Genomic DNA, 21,770 nt, shown 5'->3' with positions numbered 1-21,770 from the left:
ACTAAAGTTAATCGTAAAACAAAAACAGGAGTTATCCAAGAAGTTCCCTGTCCAGCCATTCTATCTGATTACAATGCTCACATGAATTCCGTTGATAAGTTGGATCAACTGAAAAGTTGTTATGAAATCGACAGAAAGTCAAAGAAATGGTGGCATAGGATTTTCTTTCATTTTTTAGATGTATGTATTGTTAACGCATATGTTCTACATAAGCAACTGGATGCTTCTTCCAAATTAAGTATGAAAGATTTCAGACGTGAAGTAATCACTTCATTGATATCACACACAAAAATATGTCAAAAAGAAAATGGTCAGATGCCCTCGAAACCTATACAAATCAAAAAACATAAGCCGTATGTTCCCCCAGAAATAAGACATAGGGAAAATGCCCATATGCCTCTATATAGCTCAAGAAGAAGATGTGCACACTGTAGCACCAGAGAGAAACAGATACGTACCGACTGGATGTGCGAAACCTGCAATATCCCATTATGTTTATCTAAATCTAAGAATTGTTTTTCTGATTATCATAATGTATAATCAAGGATAATATTGAACTCGAATCAACTTAATATATAAGGCCTGGTTTTCATGTTTGTTCATCCTAATATCCCTAGTTGCATGGTGGTACATATGACATACCACCTTAGAATAGTTATTTAAACAAAACAAAAAATTCTATAAACGTACCTAGGGTATATTTCATTAATTAGTGTTCAATAATAACGAAAGAAACTGAACGAATTACAGAAATATATATTCTGTGCTGCTAAGGTATATTTCGCAGTGTTCGCTCTGTGCCTCAAAGAGTTAAAGAGGCGAGCAGTAAGTCTAGCACAACTATTATGTTGATAATAAAGTTTAACAATTTCAACTCGTGCAGGAATGGAATAAATCATTTTTACAGTAAAGTTGAAATAATTTCAAAAGCAACCGAACTGAATCAATGAACATTTGCCTAAATTTGTACACTTATCTGCTGTTGTTATTTGAACCAAAAAACGCACGAGAGAAATTGAGGAATGTAGTAGTGATAAAAATGCTGTTTTTCCGCATTTTCACTAACACCAAAAATATCGGGTAAATGTTCTTGCTTTTTTTATAATTATTCAAGTAAATACAACAAATCAGGTATCATTGGAAAGAGAATTTTATGCCCTTTCAAATGATATATCATTCGACCCCACTTTCCATTGAAAATTTTAGGGTTATTACTCACCCTCGCTAAGGGGTTGAAGGCACAGGTAGAAAAATATGTCTAAAATGTGTCCCCCTCAAAAGCAAAATTGACCTGTCCGAGCATTTTTGCGTTAAGTTCCAAAAAAAGGAGAAAAGCAAGGTGCATACTTTTCGTTGGACCACTCGATATGTAGGACGAAACTGCAGTAACGTTAGTTACAAATAAAAGTGTTAAAAAACATAGAAATTTTCATTTCTCTTTTCATTATGATCTCCTACCACGTAGTAACGGCTACATCCATCAATTTATACAAAATTACAGCTTCTTAAAACATACCCGTACAGAGACAGTAACGAAAAGGTAATTTTTATATGTAAACGCGCCCCTACGAGGGATCCTAAGTTGGAACATTTAAAAATCCTTCCATATTGCACACCTACAAGTTAAAAAAAAACCTACATAGAAAATAACGGTATGGAGACAGTAAAGAAAAGGTAAATTTCATATGTAAACGCGTCCCTCTATTACCTCCACGAGGGATCCCCAGTTGGAATATTCAAAAATCCTTTCATATTGCACATCTACAACATAAAACGAATCTACATACAAAATTTCAGCTTCCAAAAATATACCGGGTACGGAGAAACACTGATGAAAAAGTAATTTTAACATGTATTCGCGCTCTTTTCACTCCCACGGGGAATCCCCAGTTGGATTATTTGAAAATTCATTCTTAGTGCGAATCCAAGACCAAATTTCAGCTTCCCAAGACTTACTAGTACGGAGAAACATAGTTGAATAAGTTTTAAGTGAATTTTGCATTTATAAGTAGGTATAGATGCATTTAAAATGAGAATCTAGTGTGTCACTGAAAGAAGCAGAAGTAACTACTTAACTGAAAATGGAAATTTTCCAAAATAAATTATGTGGCCAAAAATGAAACAAAATGTGGCATAATGTTGAAAAAGGAACAAAATCTGAACATGAAGGAAACAGCAAAGTAACAAAATTGAAGTCCACACTTCAGGGAGTTTCGTTTATTTGTATCGACTTTCTTGAACGCGTGTCCGCGTGATGTTATGACATTCTGTACCGTGTAGGTACCCCAATTAATCTAAAGAGGCCATCAATCTAATGGCCATCGCGCCAGTCTACCGTATTCATCAGTTTAAGTTAGTATTGATTTCTTCCAAATCATAGAGTGTCAAATCGATTAGGAATTTTTGTTTTCAAAACTTAGCAGTCCTACTAAATTGAAACTTTCCTTTCAAAAACACAGTTGGGATGAAAAGTTCGTAGGCTAACATGAAAAAATCAGTTTTTGTTTTATAAAATTTTATTCTATCATTCAATACAGTTGCCTTGGAAGCCGACACAACGATTATGGCGGTCATAAAATTTTTCGATACCTTTTTTATGGTACGATTCGTCTTTAGCCTCAAATTCAGCCTCATTTTCGACGATTATTTCTTCATTGGCGCTATTTTTTCCAGCGAGCATCCTCTTGAGGTTTGAAAACAGAAAAAAGTCGCTAGGGTCCAGATCTGGAGAACGCGGTGGATGCGAAAGCAATTTGAAGCTCAATTCTTGCAATTTCGCCATCGTTTCCATTAATTTCTGACACAGTGCATTATTTTGATGAAACAGTACTTTCTTTTTCGTCCAATGGATCCGTTTTTCCACGATTTCATCCTTCAAATGCTCCAATAACGCTATGTAATAGTCGCTGTTAATGGTTTTTTCTCTTTCAAGATAGTAGCCGAATATTGTACCATGCGCATTCCAAACTACTGACACCAGCCAACTGTTGGGTCTTTGCACGCTTTGAAGTCGGTTCACCACGTGCAGTCCACTCAGATGACGATCGTTTTAATTTTGGTATGGAATGTTGAAGTCATGTTTCATCCATTGTCACATATTGAAGCATAAATTCGGGTTTTTTATGGTGAGACAGCTTTAAACACTACTCAGAATCATCAATTCGTTGTTGTTCATGGTCGATTGTGAGCTCGCGCGACACCCACATTGAACAGAGCTTTCGCATATTCAAATATACATGGACGATATGTCTCACACGTTTCTTTGATATCTTTAGAGCCTCAGATACCTCAATCAACTTCACTTTGCGGTCATCCACAATTACTTTGTGGACTTTTGGGGCATACACGCGCGCATTGTCCGCGGTTGAACTTAGCAAACCACTTCTCAACGAAGTGCGAAGTCCGAATAATGTTTATCAAGCCAAGCTTTGGCCTCAACAGTATTTTATTCTCCAAAAAGCAATGCTTCATCAACACACGAAATTCCTTTTTATCCATTTTCTCTTAACTAACAAAACTTGCTTCATTGAAAACTTTCTACCCCACAAACTTTTGGAGTCTAGCTCCCTTTTCACCCAATTAAGGAAAAATTAGTATAACCTATTTGAATGGGTGACCGCTTGGGAACACCGCGTGTCGTTGTTTTTTTTTTTATTTCCAATGGCTTCATACAATGGCTTCATCTGGCGTGAAAGACACGCCAGATGAAGCCATTGTATGGCGAAACACGTGTTGCGTTTTTGTAAAACAATTTAGTGAGAGACTCACAATAAAGTGTATTTGGAATACGTTTCTTTGCGTTTATTTGAAATAAAAACCAAAATTTTGATTCGTTTTCCAAATTATATATTTTTTAAACAGCAACATCAAACCACTCGTCCAGTCGATTTTGAAAAACGATAGCGAAAATTATTGTCACAACTATAATTTCATCACACACTAAACTCGTAGGTACTTATGATTAATTTCTTTTGTTAAGGGACAAATTCCAAATTTTGGACCAACAAAAGAAGTTGAACTTTCTAACTTTCTTGCATTTTGATAACAAGGTTGTCATTTTGATGTTGACGACTTCTTTCGAAATTGAAATTTCCAAATTAAATATCCTCACATAGCACAGCCCTCGATAAAGCTAATAAACATTAGCGAAAGCTCGGGCAGCTAAAAAGAGTAATATTTATTCTTATCAGACCGAATCCCCAAAAAAACTACTCTTCTATATATACATACGGTCGTTACACTATCAATTATTTTAAACAATGTCAGTACCTAAAATCTATTTCATCGCTAACACGTTTTCTAGTTCAACTCCCTATTTGTTCTTCAAGTATCTATAGGTACTTTATCTATATTTTGAATACTGGTGGAATTCACCTACTACCTGCTCCATTGATAATAATATTATAAGACCATGGAAAACAGTGAGTTGTTGTGTCATTGAGTGGCCATAAATTAATTTAGAAATACTCAAAATTTCTCAGAATCGATTCATTGTTTAGGTAAGTATTTCTAAAAACAGGTTAGACATAATGACCAATCACATTCAATTAGATTTCATATAAATAGAAAGTCCATTCATAGTTAGGTCAGTTGTGATTAAAATTGTCATCTTTAATTATTTAGTATATGGAGATAAGTTCGTGTCTTCATAGACTTTGAGAATGGATAACAGTAAATACCAAATGACAATTGAGAAAACCGATGAATCTGTTTTTGATAAAGTCACCCCCGAATTAAATTTAGTAAAAGATGAACCCCAAGAAGTTGAAACGTTCAGTAAGTCCGATAGTGGTTCTTTTATTGATTCGTACTCTATGGATTACCACGATAATATGGAAAACATAGATAAACATGTAAAAATTGAACGTGATGACAAAATTGACCTTTGCTACGAAGATATCAAAACGGAGATCGTGGATAAAGGTAACGTGACCGACGATATTCGCGATGACGACATGACTCAAGACAACAAGCTGGTGCAAGTTGCTGATTCATATTCTATGGATTGCCACGATGATATGGACAACATTAGTGATGGGAAAAAAATTAAATGTGAAGTTGAAATCGACCTTGTCTACGAAAATATAAAAAAGGAGATCGTGGAAGAGGATAATGCAACCAATATTTGTGATCGCGACATGACTCCAGGTGTCAAGTTGCTACAGAGTGATGTCATGAAAATTCAGGAGCGGAAACATAATGAAGAAAGTTCTTTTCAATGCACAATGTGTCCAAAATTTTTCATTCAATATCATGATTTGAAAGTTCACGAAGAGAGTCATTCTGGAAATGGATCATTTCATTGTAAAATCTGTTCAAAATCTTTCAGTCGAATTGGCCATTTGGAACATCATAAGAAAAGTCATACTGGAGAGAGACCATTTCAGTGTAAAGTATGCTTGAAAGCTTTCACGAGAGGTGATATATTGAAAACTCATGAACGAAGTCATACTGGAGAAAAACCGTTTCAATGCACAATTTGTTCACGGTCTTTTGCTCAAAAACCTCATTTGAAAGTTCACGAAAGGAGTCATACAGGAGAAAAACCGTTTCAGTGTAAGATATGTTTAAAATCTTTCGCGCAAGGTAATGCATTGAAAACTCATGTACTAACTCATACTGGAGAAAAATCATTTCATTGCACGATCTGTTCAAAATCTTTCGCTAGAAAAAATCATTTGAGGGTTCACGTACAAAGCCATACAGGAGAAAAACCGTTTCAGTGTAAAATCTGTTTGAAAGCTTATACGAGAAGTGATACTTTGAAAACTCATGAACGAAATCATACTGGTGAAAGACCGTTTAAATGCGCAGTTTGTTCCAGATCTTTCACGCAAAAAATTCATTTGAAAGTTCACGAAAGGTGTCATACAGCAGAAAGACCGTTTCAGTGTAAAATATGTTTAAAATCTTTCACGCAAGGTCATACATTGAAAAATCATGAACAAACTCATACTGGAGGAAAATCATTTCAATGCACGATCTGTTCTAAATCTTTCGCGGAAAAAAATCATTTGAGAGTTCACGAACGAAGTCATACTGAAGAAAAACCGTTTCAGTGTAAAATATGTTCATCATCTTTCACTCGAAAACCTGATTTGAAAGTTCACGACAGGATTCATACGGGACAAAAACCATTTCAGTGCACACTCTGTTCAAAATCTTTCACTCGAAATAATAGTTTGAAAGTTCACGAAAGGATCCATACTGGAGAGAAGCCATTCATGTGTACGGTCTGTTCTAAATCTTTCACGCGAAATAGTACTCTGAAAGTTCACGTAAGGAGCCATACTACCGTTGAAAAATTAGTTCATTGAGGTCTGTATTATTTCTAAAAAGTTAATTGAGTTGATGTAAATAAACTTTAGTTTGTACACTGTTTTTTTGAAATTAAGTATATTAATTTCAGTTTTATTTTGCATTTTCTTCTCTTCTATTATGTAGGGAGACCTTTAGAAACTTCGATATTATTTATAATTGACTGATAATTGATAGTTGATGATAATTGATATAGTTGATGATAATTGATAATATTATTTATAATTGACTGACTGATAAAATCGGTTTTTCGTCAATCGTCTGCGATCGGCAACCCTCAGAAATCGCAAATTGTGCGAGCTAAATACTAGTTCTGAGCACTAGATGCATATATTACTCGAAACATTCTTAGATTGCATGTGATACGAACTCATAAGTCACTTGACATTTTTCTTTGTACAGGAGTTCACGCACTATTCTATTTAGAGTTCGTAGGACTTGGCTTATTGTCTAAATTCATTGATTGCATTATCGTGTAAATGAAATAGCATTATTCAATGATGATGAGAGACATCAAATCGAAATCGCGACCCTACAGTGAATTCACATAAGTTTTATAAAAGTTATATTTCTTATGGGGGCACACGAAAAAAGTTAAGGATTACCTGATCGGGTTAGGATAATTCGGTGGTGTCAGTCTAGTATTACATTATAATTCTCAAGTACATTGAATGTACCTGTTATACAGGTACACGGGTACATTGAACGTACCTGATATTCAATAACTTTATTTTCTTTTGAAAAATGATTTGTGAATTTCATCAATGAATTGAGATATTCGGGTTTTGAACACGGAAAAAAATTGTTTTCCGAAACCTCAGACACTTAAGGAAGCTGAGTATCAATATTTAATTTTTCCAATTGATTTCTTCAATTTGTAGGTAGTGCAGTACCTGGAGCATTCAAAACCGTAAAACCTCGGATTAGAGTTATAGTGAATGAATTGAAATGATAGATGTGGGATATTGTTTTTTAAACTATAAATTGCAATGTTTACCCAAAATTTTTTGTGCACTCCATTTTTTCATTGTTTAAACAAATTATTATAAAAAATTATTGTTTGACCATATATTTTCACTTTAAACAGTAATTTTTTTTTATTTACATGTTGAATCTTACCTGACTAGATATATAGGAAAATTTTTCAAAGATATCTGTGTATAAAAATACCAGTAGGAATCTCGAACAGGTAGAAAAACGTGGAGGGGAGAGCGGAGCGACATCTGCTATGTACAATGGAATTGTACCAGATTAATTATAAATGAAACGTACTCTATTGTGTACATTTAAAAAAATAAGGTAATTAATTACGACTAATGAAAAGAAAAAAAAATTATTAGTACAAAATGTGTTTATTTAAATATATTACATTGTTGTCTACATCAAATATTTTCTTCTACTTCATCTATCTGTATAATAGGTGAAGTATTGGAACAACTATTTCCGCTGCACTGTAAAGTAATATGAAGTGGCGATAAAAAAGATCTTGGTCGTACAGCTGATATGATTGCATGCGCTATCGATTTACATTTCTTCTCATATCTCGGAATTGTTTCTGCATTATTGCAACATCTTGAAGCATTTTGTCACTTGGCGTATAATTTTCATTATCTTACACTTGGACTCTTATATCTCTCCGAATAATTTCGCTCGCCGCTTTCAGAATATGTAATTCTTCTTCTTCTTAACTATTATACTTTCGATTGTACCAATTTTCTGTTAATACATCATGGTTAATTTTTTTTAAACATATAATGATATTGGACCAAAATTTTGTTGAAATGATAATATCATCGTGAAAGCGTTATATTAGTTGTTTTTTAATGGTTTTTTCATCCGGGATATGACTCTGTAGTGATGACGTTTTTCAACTCTTGCATGGTAAATTGGCAATCATCTATGTACTTGTATATTTGCTCCATTGCTGCATCTACCATCGAAATTCTCGGATTAATTTTCTTTTCAACATTAATTTGAATTGATTTTTTCAGCAAATTATAACAATCCGAATGATATTTTGCTGCAAGTGTCTGTAAGTCGGTGATACCATATATCCTTTTATGGATATTTCGATAATAATCAGTTTTCTGGACGGCTATAAAATTCGTGATGGATTCATTTAAAGTTGGAGTGTTGATGTATGAAATCTGCCTACGCCGAACTTTATTTAATTTTGCTTCTTTTGTTTTATCAGCTTCTTGTCCGCAAAGAAAACAGTTTTTTCCCAATTGAAGTTATTAAAATTCATGCTACTTCGAAGTTTTTTTTTCGGAAGCGATAATGAGAGATTTTCACGGACCTTATTTATAGACATTCCAGTATACTTCTTATTAATATATTTTTGTCGACAACTTGAATGAGAATAAACAAATTCAGTTTGTAGGTGAGGTAACAATCCATCTTGTCGTTCGGTTGAAGCAGCTTGTAAAGAGGTTACTCCTCTACTAATTTTCATCATTTCACCTAAATTTGAATATGTTTCGGAAGATGAACCCAGGTGTATACATATTATGCAGCTATTTTCATTAGCCATGCTGCTAGCTGTTGGTTTATCCATTGTTCGAAATCTAATAAAAAACAATTAATAATCAATTAATTGCATTTGATTCATTATTATCATATATATATATATATATATATATATATATATATATATATATATATATATACAGTGTGACCCATTTAAAATGGAACCACCCCTGTAGAATGTGCATTTTTCAATCAATCTCAATTTTTTTTTTATTGAAATATTAAGTATGAAAAACTGTATCTTGATACTAACTTTCACAATTTTAGTTTCATTTCCAAGGCACTCTATGGTTTTTTTTGTTTGTCAAAAACGGCAAAAGTTTATTAGGCAATTTTTGTTTTCAAATTTGACTACACCACTGGATTCGTAGTCGTTATAAATCAAAACTGTCAAATTTTCATTAAAAAATATTTGTTAACAACGAAGTTACAACAACTTCAATTTTGGAAACAAAGTATTTGTTTGTAATTTTTATTCAGATTATAGACATATTTGAGGTATGACAACACTGTCATCACCAAGTAGAACACCAGTGAATTTGTACAGTGAAAATCCGAAGTCAACAGCTCAATGCGTTCTACAGTTATAACTCCTGAAAATATGGTAATGTGAGAGATTTGTGGTGCAAGAGTTTTGTAATAAAAATCTGACTACGCCACTGGATTTGTGGATAATATTCCCTTAAAATCATTCATTTGAGTGTAGGTTACGAGAAGTGAAAATTAAAATAAAAATTGAATAATTGAATAACAGAAAATTAAAAGTTCATTTTCAAGTTACGCAGTAGTAGACCAAGTTCAGAATCTCATGTCATGGGATCTCCCAATTGCGCTTTTACCAAATCTTGATAGAATCTTGAAGTATTAATGGTCATACTTGTGAGCTTTTTGGAAGTTTCCCAATAATAAATAATAGTACTTTTGTAACAGCGCACCTGGAAAATCACATTTTATGAGATTCTAAACTTACTCTACCTTCTTCTATAGCTGATGAAAACAAAATGTATACAAACAAGTTTCAAAGTATTTATTCAACAATTAATTGCCATTAAGAAAAAACTGATACTAAAATAAACATTGATTTAAAACTAAACATTCAAATTTTTGTGGCTTCTACCAAACCTCCATTAAGTTCAATACATTTATCGTATCTCTTCCGAATATTGTTTACACTATTTCTTATTTGTTGAACTGTAATTTCGGCACAAGATTGTCGTATCCTTTGCATGAGTTCAGCTCGATTCGTTGGTCTTGTTCTGTATACTTTTTGTGTCAGAATACCCCACAGAAAAAAGTCTAATATTGTTAGATCAGGCGATCTAGGTGGCCATTCAATTAAGTCACTACCTCGTCCTATCCAATGATTTGGAAACTGGTTATTTAGCCACTCTTTAACAATCCTCGAATTGTGTACGGAACAGCCGTCGAGCTGAAAATATAAATTTACTTGTTCCGCAAGAGGCATTTCATCTATTTCGTCCGATAATTGGTTATTTAGAAATTCCAAAAAAATTTGCCCGTTTATGTTTCCATCAAAAAAATATGGACCTATTATTCTATTTTGTACTATACCACACCAAACGTTAACTTTTTCGGAATATTGACTTTTACAATTTATGATCCAGTGCGGATTTTCCGTAGCCCAATACCGAGCATTTTGCGATGAAACTACCCCATTGGTGCTGAAAGAAGCTTCATCACTAAACATTATGCAGTTTAAAAAATTTCTTGTATTCAGGTACTCGCCTTGTGCCCACAAACAAAATTCCATACGTTTCACTTCATCACCTGCCTTTAAAGAGTGAAGAAATTTAGGTTTAAATGCTCCCATTTTGTTTTGTTTAAGACATCGTCGAATAGTCTCTCTCGGTAAGTTTAAATCCAAACTGGCGACTCGTAAACTTCTGTTTGGGTGGTTTCTAAAATAATCTAAAACAGCACCTTCGTTTAAATTTCTTCTTCGGTGATTATTTTTTAAAATATGTTTGCTGACTGCACCGGTTTCTTTAAATGTTTTGTTAATTTTACTGACGGTGCTTCTGTCAATGGGAAGTCGATTTGGATGTCTGTGATTAAATATCCTAGCTGCTTCTCTTTCACTATGATAATTGTCCCCAGAAATTCTCACAATTTCAATTCTTTCTTCTAATGATAATTGCAAAGCCATTATTAAATGCACGTAACTAACAACTATTATTTTATTTATGATTAACTGTCAAAATCACAGCCTACTGTTGATTTATTATAAAACCTTTGCATAATGAGTTCAGCTTCCTCAAATTATTGATATCTCCTCTATAAGATTGTTTTAGCTGAGTTATGAAGAATTTACAGGGAACAATTTTTGTCCTGCTCTCTGTTTTATTATTGAATAAATGATTTCCATGCTTTAAATCAATTTGATTTTAGCGGCTATGCGGAAGAATGTACTAAGTACTGCATAACTTGAAAATGAATTTTTAATTTTCTGTTATTCTAGAATACACTTCTCGTAACCTACACTCAAATGAATGATTTTAAGGGAATATTATCCACAAATCCAGTGGCGTAGTCAGATTTTTATTACAAAACGCTTGCACCACAAATCTCTCACATTACCATATTTTCAGGAGTTATAACTGTAGAACGCATTGAGCTGTTGACTTCGGATTTTCACTGTAAAAATTCACTGGTGTTCTACTTGGTGATGACAGTGTTGTCAGATCTCAAATATGTCTATAATCTGAATAAAAATTACAAACAAATACTTTGTTTCCAAAATTGAAGTTGTTGTAACTTCGTTGTTAACAAATATTTTTTAATGAAAATTTGACAGTTTTGATTTATAACGACTACGAATCCAGTGGTGTAGTCAAATTTGAAAACAAAAATTGCCTAATAAACTTTTGCCGTTTTTGACAAACAAAAAAAACCATAGAGTGCCTTGGAAATGAAACTAAAATTGTGAAAGTTAGTGTCAAGATACAGTTTTTCATGCTTAATATTTCAATAAAAAAAAATTGAGATTGATTGAAAAATGCACATTCTACAGGGGTGGTTCCATTTTAAATGGGTCACACTGTATATATATATATATATATATATATATATATATATATATATATATATATATATATATATATATATATATATATATATATATATATATATATATATATATATATATATATATATATATATATATATATATATATATATATATATTTTTATTGAAACTGATCTTTAATTTTCGATTTATTTATTATTTAATCAATTCAATAATGAACTGTAGTTTTCAATCTAATCACTTACCAAACTAAGCAATACAAAATAATTTGTAATAGTTCAATACAAAAACGTCGTCTTCAATACACCTTCCAGTAAAAAATATACAAGAATTTTTCACTAAAAAATCAAATTTTCACTGTTATAGAAGCACAATATTCACAGAACACGTGTTATTTGCAACTAAACTAGCCGAGAAATTCTGTTGTACATAGCAGCTGTCGCTCCGCTCTCCCCTCCACGTTTTTCTACCTGTTCGAGATCCCTACTGCTATTTTTATACACAGGTATCTTTGAAAAATGTTCCTATATGTCTACTCAGGTAAGATTCAACATATAAATAAAAAAAAACTGTTTAAAGTGAAAATATATGGTCAAACATTAATTTTTTATAATAATTTGTTTAAACAATGAAAAAATGGAGTGCACAAAAAAATTTTGGGTAAACATTGCAATTTATAGTTTGAAAAACAATATCCCACATCTATCATTTTAATTAATTCACTATAACTCTAATCCGAGGTGAAAACTCCCAGGCAGTCCACTAAGGCAAAATTTATGAATACAACAAGTTACTGCCTAATTGAACTTGTCAGTGGTTTATATTACGCAGTAACTTTTTGGGGTGAACTTTCCTTCATTGCACTTCAGCAGATCTCTATTGATTTAGCTTCTATATTTCATATTGTGGAAGTTTATAAACCAAAAAAACATAACTTTCCTTCATTGCACTTCAGCAGATTCTCTATTGATTTAGCTTCTATATTTCATATTGTGGAAGTTTATAAACCAAAAAAACATAAAAATGTCTTTCAAACAATATTTACAATACCTAGATTTTACCCACTCTGTGATTTTCTAGAATTGTATAATTTCAAATAATTTCTGACTATCTGTCCTTTGTGAAAAATTGAAGAAGCATACGTACCATGCAGTATAAAATGGGTCTCCATAGGCTTCCTAGGAATATTTGAGTAAAGTGAAAATGGATCGATTACAATAGTCGGTCATCCTGGATGATGAACCTCACTTCAATTAAAAGATAATAATTTCAAGGTGCGGTATAAAAATGGCTTGTAAACTTCTTCAATAAATTGAGATATTCTTGACAAAAAACTCTCACGAATCAGATACAAGCATTAAATCATTCTGTGTTCAAGTTATAGTAGTCAGCATATTTTTTGAATGTAGATTATTATCAATGAAAGTTGTATTGTATCGACCTTCTTTAATTTGAAGTGTAATCGCTAACTTCAAACATGACAAAATTCAGAATAATTTTCTATGAATATGTAATAAATTAAAGAAATAACTGTCTTAAACAAAATTATTTTACTAATCACAAACTAATTTATATTCAACACTTAGCAACTAACGCTTAATTTATTTCCACTATTTGAATTTCTTGTTCAGTCGCTCGATTCACTTTCTGAACTCAACTGCCCTCTTGGGTCGAGAAGCCGGCCTTATATATCGGTAGGTTTCGGTACTCAACTAGAGTTTTACCGGCGGTTGTCGACTGCATTCCTTTTGCAGTGATGTCATGTGTTTGTTTGCTGGCCGACATATCGGTCAGGGGCAGCTTCAGATTCATTACAATTATTATCAAAATTAAATTAATATTACTTTCACGTAAACTTTGTATATATTTTGATGATATCTTTGAGTAAATGTTTCTACTGGATTATAACAGTGAAAAAAATAAGTCCAGTATGGATCATCTGGAATATATTCTTTATTCCTGCATATGCTGTTGGCGATACAACTGCCGCAATAGATTTTCAATTATTGGAACACACTTGTAGACCGGTGTCGGGCTGTTTGGCTACTCGTCAGTGCAAGGTAGTGTCTATCATCAACATAAAGTCGATGACTTTCGACAATTGAAAATCGAATTCCTTCAGAGTATCATTCCTCGAACTAGGCTGAAGCTGACAACATACAACAGGTTTGTCATCGCCTTATCTGCTTGTAAACGAGGTAACCACGATAATATGGAAGGCATAAATAGATAAATGAAAATTGAAAGTGATCGTGTCTACGAAGATATCAAAAAGAAGATCGTGGATGAGAATGAAGTGACCCACAATATTCAAGAAGACGACATAACTCAAGATGTCAAGTTGCTACAAATTGTTAATCCGTACTCAATGGCTCATTACGATGATATGGACAACATTGATGAACAGATAAAAATTAAACGTGATGATAAAATTAATCTTATCTACGAAGATTGTGTATGAGGATGACGAGATCGACGATATTCGCGATCACGACATGACTCCAGATGTCAAGTTGCTGCAAAGTGATACCTGGAAAGTCCAGGAGCGGATACATAGGTAGTGAAGAAAGTTCGTTGGAATTCACAATGTGTTATAAACTTTTCATTCAACGTCATAATTTGAAAATTCATGAAGAAAGTCATACTGGAAAAAATAATTCCGATGTAAAATCTGTTCAAAATCTTTCAATCTATTCGTCTATTTGAAAGACGGTCAATCGTTGTATTTTTGTAAATATATGTATACATTGTTAAAAATTTATGGTTTTCTTTCTCACCTGATAGCAGAAGGAAGTTTTCATTTCTATTTTCACAATGGTATTTTGTATTTTTTTCCATCAGTAAAAAAAAATGCTGGCGTGTAGCCATACAAATATTTAATATTCAAATTTCTACTTGTTTGGTACATTAAAAACGTTTCAGTGTAAAATATGTTCGAAACTTTTCATTCAAAATAGTAGTTTGAAGGTTCACGAACGAATTCACACAGGAAAAAAAACGTTTCAGTGTAAAATAAATTTGGGAACTTTCATGCAAAGTAATACACTGAAAATTCATGAATGAAATCACACTGGAGAAAAATCATTTCAATGTACAATCTGTTCAAAATCTTTCGCTCAAAAAACTCATTTGACAGTTCATGAGAGGAATCATACTGGAGATCAACCATTTCAATGTAAAATATTTCATTCGAAATGATAGTTTGAGGGTTCACGAAAGGAGTCATATAGGGAAGAAAGCATTTTTGTGTGTACTATATGTTCAAAATCTTTCACGGAAAGTAGTAAGTACCCTGAGAGCTCACAAACGCAAGTCATATTACAGCAAGCGCCATACATGATGACGAGCCCGTTCCCATGCGTCTAAACTCATTTTCAAAAAATAACCTCCAGTACAGCTCTTATGAGACATACAAATGCTCTGTACAGAGCCGTATCGTCACGTTTCCTCCAATCCTGTTGGCGTTTGGGATTGTATGAATAATTTATGTTGATTCAGAAAAAATGTCATCGCCTAACAAACAACCAGTCATCAAGAGTGTATCATTAAATAACATTTTAATGAACTGTATTACTACCTATAATACTAAATAACATATGAAAAGAAATGACGAAGAAGTCATGTTCTATTAGCTACCCCATCTATGGTATCTGTAGAGTAAGAAGGGTGAGTGTAGACTCACAGCACTCAGGCCACATGTGACCCATTGACATCCTCCGGGGAGTTGTCCTCCTAGGTCATCGTCAATCCTATCCTTTCCAGGAAGGTGAAAAGGTCACTAGAAGACATCTTCTCAATATTGGCAGGTGTAGGCCAAGCCTCGCCGAACGCACACTCTCTTTGGCAACCTTGAGTTGTCTCACAGTGGTCTCCGCGAAGGTTTTGGAAGGTGCAGCGATATTACTGTCGTTGCGCAGCTTCTTCAACCTTCTTGGGGTTCCCTCCGTGGAGGTACACAAGTGAGGGAGATTTCCTGCAGGTGCAGCCGGTTCCTTGCCTTTATTCTAGGAGAAGCTCTTGACGCCCGCCGCAGGAAGTGCGGCGGTGGAGGTGATCTGCCATGTCCAGCCTCAATCCAAGCGGTAGATTGGGGTGAACATTTCTGTTCACCCTCAGCCACCGCCTCAGATTGAGGTGAGCTCTTCTGTCCAGCCTCGGGATTGGTTTTTGTTGTTTCATGTGTGTACCTACGAGTAGCAAGGGAAGAGTTGGTCACCTCTAGCAGAGCCCCGCATCACCAGAGGTAGGCTGATTACAATGAGGTTTCTCCCAGTTCCCCAAGGGGATCGTTTGTGACCGCATATCACCCTGCGACCGTTCAGCTGTCGGCACGATTCCTTACACCTTAGCTTGGGTAGGCTGGTCCACGGTGGCATGTTTCGCAAAGGCTTTTGGGGGTTTCAGTTCCACTCACCCTACGTATTTCTGCCACTGACCAGGAGTCCGGCGACCCCGTCCGTAAGGCCACATTGGCTTTTCGGATAGAGACTCCAGCCCCCTGGCCGCTCCCCTATCCGCCACCTGGTGACACGCCTGATAGGTATCCAAACCCACGGGATTTTCTACCCTAATTGAAATTAATTAAAGGTACGACACTGGCCGGCAAGGGGCTTATCGTTATCCAATTGGAATATACTTGGGAGAGCCCATACCTTCGCGATCGCTCGCCATTACGTTTGGCGCTTGCTTTACCGTTAAGTAGTTAATTCATTGAGATATGTATTGTTTCTGAAAGTTAAATGAACTTATGTAATTTAACACCAGCTGTCGAAATTTGTGCAAACTAAGTATTAACGGGGCCCTACTTTTTAACGTTCGATTTCTAGTTCTGTCCACTAGATGCGTATATTGCTAGGAATATTTTTAAGTTGGGAAAGAAAGTTTTTGGCTTTCTACTACTCCATCTTGATACAACAAAAAAGGGATGAGGGAATCTTCCAAAGAAAGGAAGGAAGTAATCAATTTGAAAATAAGTAACTCTATACATGGATGTGTAGATCATGCAAAGAAGTAACTTTCAGACACAAACTGAAAGAAAGTCCTCCTGTAACAGCTACTTTCATATTAACATTGAATTATATGAAAGAAACAAATTCTTTCGAAACAAATACTTCTTTATGAACACTGAATTATATAGAAGATACTTTTCTCTACTCAGTTTGTATTTCAAATATTCGTTGTGAAATAAAAATCAGATATCATTAATATGAGTTGTACTTTGAATGAATGGTAATAAATTGCACTTACATGAAACACCGTCACCCTCACTGGTATACACCGATGTTTTGCCTTGCTCCAAGGCTCTTCAGTACCAAATTGGATAACAATATAGAAAATACACACAATTCATTCATGAATTACGATTTTTAATGTCACGGAATAAGTTTGACATGCTTATGTCATCGATGACATCGTAATGACATTCATTCACCTATTTGATTTAATCCCAGCCAAGAGGAATTTTATTTGAATTGAAGGGGTTATATTTTTAGGAGTGATTAATTTTCAGGAAATAATGTTTTTGGCTTTCTACTACTCCATCTTGATACAAAAAAAGGATGAGGGAATCTTCCAAAGAAAGGAAGGAAGTAATCAATTTGAAAATAAGTAACTCTATACATGGATGTGTAGATCATGCAAAGAAGTAACTTTCAGACACAAACTGAAAGAAAGTCCTCCTGAAACAGCTACTTTCATATAAACATTGAATTACACGAAAGAAAAACATTCTTTCGAAACAAATACTTCTATATGAACACCGAATTATACAGAAGATACTTTTCTCTACTCAGTTTGTATTTCAAACATTCGTTGTGGAATAAAAATCAGATATCATTCACATGAGTTCTACTTTGAATGAATGGTAATAAACTGCACTTACATGGAACACCGTCACCCTCACTGGTATACACCGATGTTTCGCCTTGCCCCAAGGCTCTTCAGTACCAAATTGGATAACATTATAGAAAATACACACAATTCATTCATGAATTACGATTTTTTAATGTAACGGAATAAGCTTGATCTGCTTATGTCATCGATGACATCGTAATGACGTTCATTGACCTATTTGATTTAATCCCAGCCAAGAGGAATCTTATTTGGTACTGAAAAGCCTTGGGGCAAGTATCTTAAGGCGAAACATCGGTGTATACCAGTGAGGGTGACAGTGTTCCATGTAAGTGCAGTGTATTACCATTCATTCAAAGTAGAACTCATGTGAATGATATCTGATTTTTATTCCACAACGAATGTTGGAAATACAAACTGGAAACAGATTTTCAACGCCAGGAACCCTAAGAAATTGTTTATTCTATGAGAAAATAAACACAAGTGTGAAAGTATAATAAAATGATATTTTTAAAAGCAGTTTCATACTTCCATTTGAAAAATGGTATGTAAACTTCTTCGATTGATTCATAGTATATTGAGATATAAAAGAAATTCTCACGTATGAGATACAAACATCATTTCATTTTATATTGTCTGTGTACAAGTTGCAATAGTCTGCACATTTTTGAAATAAAAATAATTCTTTAATTGACGACTTCTTTATTTTGGGGAAATTCATGTTCACTGAGGATACACTATAAAAACTACAAAAACACACTTTTGTCTATTTTCCACGATAGTTCTATGTGTTTTTATAGTGTATCCTCAGTGAAATAAAAATACATTTTTATGATTATTTAGTGTTGACATCAAATCACACAAATAAAATCATACAAAACACATACATTATTATTATTATTTCAAAGTAAACTTTGTATGTACATTGAGGCTTTTTATTTGAATAAATGATTCAACAGAATTGTAACGGCGAAAAAAATCAATTCCATTATGAATCATCTGGAATATATTCTTTGTCAGTTCAAATTTAGCACTTTTTTGCTTCCTATAACGTCAAAAACTTGTAGATCTGAGGATATCATTGCCTTAATTGATAAATAATAATTATAAAACCATCGAATGAGTGTAATTGGGTGGCCATAAAATAATTTTGAAATACTCAAAATTTCTCAGAATCCATTCATTGTATAGGTAAGCAGATAAACCGATTTTTAAAAACAGGTATTCTAAAATGACCAATCACATTCAATTAGATTTCATATAAATTGAAGGTCATTTCAGAGTGAGGTCAGTTCTGATTGAAAATTGTTATCATTATACTGGTTTATATATTTAGTATATGCAGATAACTTCCTCTCCTTATCGACTTTGAGAATGGATATCAGTAAATACGGAATGACAATTGAGAAAACCGATGAAGCTGTTTCTGATAAAGTCACTCCCGAATTAAATTTAGTAAAAGTTGAACCACAAGAAGTTGAAATGTTTAGTAAGTCCGATAGTGATTCGTACTCTATGGATTACCACGATAGTATGGAAGACATTATTGATAAACAGGTAAAAATTGAACGTGATGATAAAATTGACCTTTGCTACGAAGATATCAAAACGGAGATCGTGGATAAAGATAACGTGACCAACGATATTCGCAATGACGACATGACTCAAGACAACAAGTTGGTGCAAGTTGCTGATTCATATTCTATGGATTACCACGATGATATGGACAACATTAGTGATGGAAAAAAAATTAAATGTGAAGTTGAAATCGACCTTGTCTACGAAAGTATAAAAAAGGAAATCGTGAAGGAGGATAACGCGACTGACAATATTGGCGATCCCGACATGACTCAAGATGTCAAGTTGCTGCAAAGTGATGTCATGAAAGTTCAGGAGCGGATACATACTGAAAAAAGTTCGTTTCAATGCACAATGTGTTCAGAATTTTTCATTCAACATCATGATTTGAAAGTTCACGAAGAGAGTCATTCTGGAAATGGACCATTTCAGTGTGAAATATGTTTGAAAGTTTTCACGAGAGGTGATGCATTGAAAACTCATAAACGAACTCATACTGGAGAAAAATCATTTCAATGCACTTTCTGTTCAAAATCTTTCACTAGAAAATATCATTTGAGGGTTCACGAACGAAGCCATACAGGAGAAAAACCGTTTCAGTGTAAAATCTGTTTGAAAGCTTTTACGAGAGGTGATATTTTGAAAATTCATGAACGAAATCATACTGGTGAAAGACCGTTTCAATGCACAATCTGTTCAAAATCTTTCAGTCAAAAAAATAGTTTGAAGTTTCACGAAAGGAGCCATACTGGAGAGAAGCCATTCATGTGTACGGTCTGTTCAAAATCTTTCACGCGAAATAGTACTCTGAAAGTTCACAAAAAGAGCCATACTACCGTTGAATAATTAGTTCATTGCGGTCTGTATTATATCTAAAATTAAATTGAGTTGATGTAATTAAACACTAGTTCGTACACTGTTTTTTTTTGAAATCAATTATTTTCATTTGAGTTTTATTTTGCATTTTCTTCTCTTCTATTACTCCTAGGTTATTGATATATAATATGATTTGCAAAATGTAGAGAGAACTTTCGAAAGCTAAGCATTAACGGGTTCTTACTTTTCATCGTTCAATTTCTAGTTCTGACTACTAGATGCGTATATTACTCGGAACATGTTTAGATTGCATGTGAGACGAATTCATAAGTTCATTAATGTGTAAATGAAATAGGCTTTTCCGATTACTTCAGTAGTCTAGATACCAAACTAGATAATAATTTTATCTCATCTGTCCATAAGTGTAATGATGGTAGAGAATGTTGTAAGACATCAAATTGAAATCACGAAATCCACCTTACTATGAATTAACATAAATTTTATAAAAGGGATATTTCTTAGGAGGGCTCACGAAAAAAGGTCAGGGTTACCTGATCAGGTTAGAGAAATCAGTAAAACTTGTAGATTTGAGGCCGTTGCCACTGAAATAGCAATCGGTTATTTCAAATCGAGTACAGTAGTCGGTCATCCTGGTGATTATTCTCAAAAGCAGGTTCTACATAAGTAATTTTTTGAAATGAGGTTTGTAAATTTCATCAATTAATTGAAAACGAAAATCTATTGTTTTCCGAAATATCAACCACTTAAGAAAGCTGAGTATCAATCGTGGACTAGAGGACTGGACGAGATCACAATGAAAATACTACAAATCATTTCAAGATTCATTGAAATGAAACTTGTTTTCACAAATTTCCTTCAATTTTTCCATCCTCGAGTTGAAGATCAGTTTTGTTCATGTTGACAAAAATATAGCTAGAATATGATTCGATAATCTGTCTTAAGGGGTCGAAGTTTTAGTAGTTGTACTCCATCACCCTTTCATGACTATTCCTGTCATGCCACAAGAGAAATCTCTTGCTGGTTACTTGTATGCCAAACTCAAATTGAGTACCACCTCACTCTTCCATTGCTTTGGTGGCATTAGAATACCCCTGTCAGGTGAGTCTTCAATAATGTACCTTGTGATACCTTCCAAACCCCAACAAAACTGTGATAATCCCCTTCACCAGAAGGAGAAATTTGTACGATTCAACGTTACTTTCCCTCAATGGTGAGGTCATTCCATTTGGAGGTGAACGGAGGTGAAATATCTTGAAATTGTCCTTGATAAAAAACTCACCTGGAACGCTCACTTGGAAAAAGTTTTACACAAAGCCAGACTGTCCTTATGAACATGTCGAAGGATTTGTGGTATAACTTGGGGTTTGGGTTCCAAACAAATCCATTGGATTTATGTGATGATTGTCAGACCAACTATCACTTATGGAGCAATTAACTGGTAGCCGAAGGCCACAAATAAATTTAATGCACAGTACAACAGACTGCTGGTTAACACTGGAACTCACAGCATTCTGGGAATGACTTCTGACTTCATGTCACCAACTGTCAACATCGAACTGCCTCCATGGAACTGCCTTATACAGTACACTTCCCGAGTAGAGAGGACTGGATC

The 21,770-nt window shown here is 34.0% G+C and overlaps 3 protein-coding genes across 3 annotated transcripts in view; all 3 read left to right on the top strand.

Moving 5' to 3' along the window:
- LOC111511823 (choline transporter-like protein 1) overlaps window positions 1–21,770 on the top strand; it is a 74,470-nt gene that overhangs the window by 13,156 nt on the left and 39,544 nt on the right. The window lies entirely within an intron of this gene.
- Window positions 4,617–6,317, top strand: LOC111511822 (uncharacterized). The gene has a single exon (XM_023167839.2). It carries the CDS (start codon window positions 4,662–4,664, stop codon window positions 6,315–6,317), a length of 1,656 nt encoding a protein of 551 aa, XP_023023607.2. The 5' UTR covers window positions 4,617–4,661.
- LOC141483818 (uncharacterized) lies at window positions 18,821–20,199 on the top strand. The gene has a single exon (XM_074178666.1). The coding sequence runs from the start codon at window positions 19,118–19,120 to the stop codon at window positions 20,165–20,167; it is 1,050 nt and encodes a 349-aa protein (XP_074034767.1). The 5' UTR covers window positions 18,821–19,117; the 3' UTR covers window positions 20,168–20,199.

This window comes from Leptinotarsa decemlineata, unplaced genomic scaffold, assembly GCF_025532065.1.
Source record: "Leptinotarsa decemlineata unplaced genomic scaffold, Ldec_3_MD MMD2_tig00004307_RagTag_RagTag, whole genome shotgun sequence".
Lineage (NCBI taxonomy): Eukaryota > Metazoa > Arthropoda > Insecta > Coleoptera > Chrysomelidae > Leptinotarsa > Leptinotarsa decemlineata.
The sequence above is the reverse complement of the archived record's forward strand: the minus strand, read 5'-3'. Positions and strand labels throughout refer to the sequence as shown.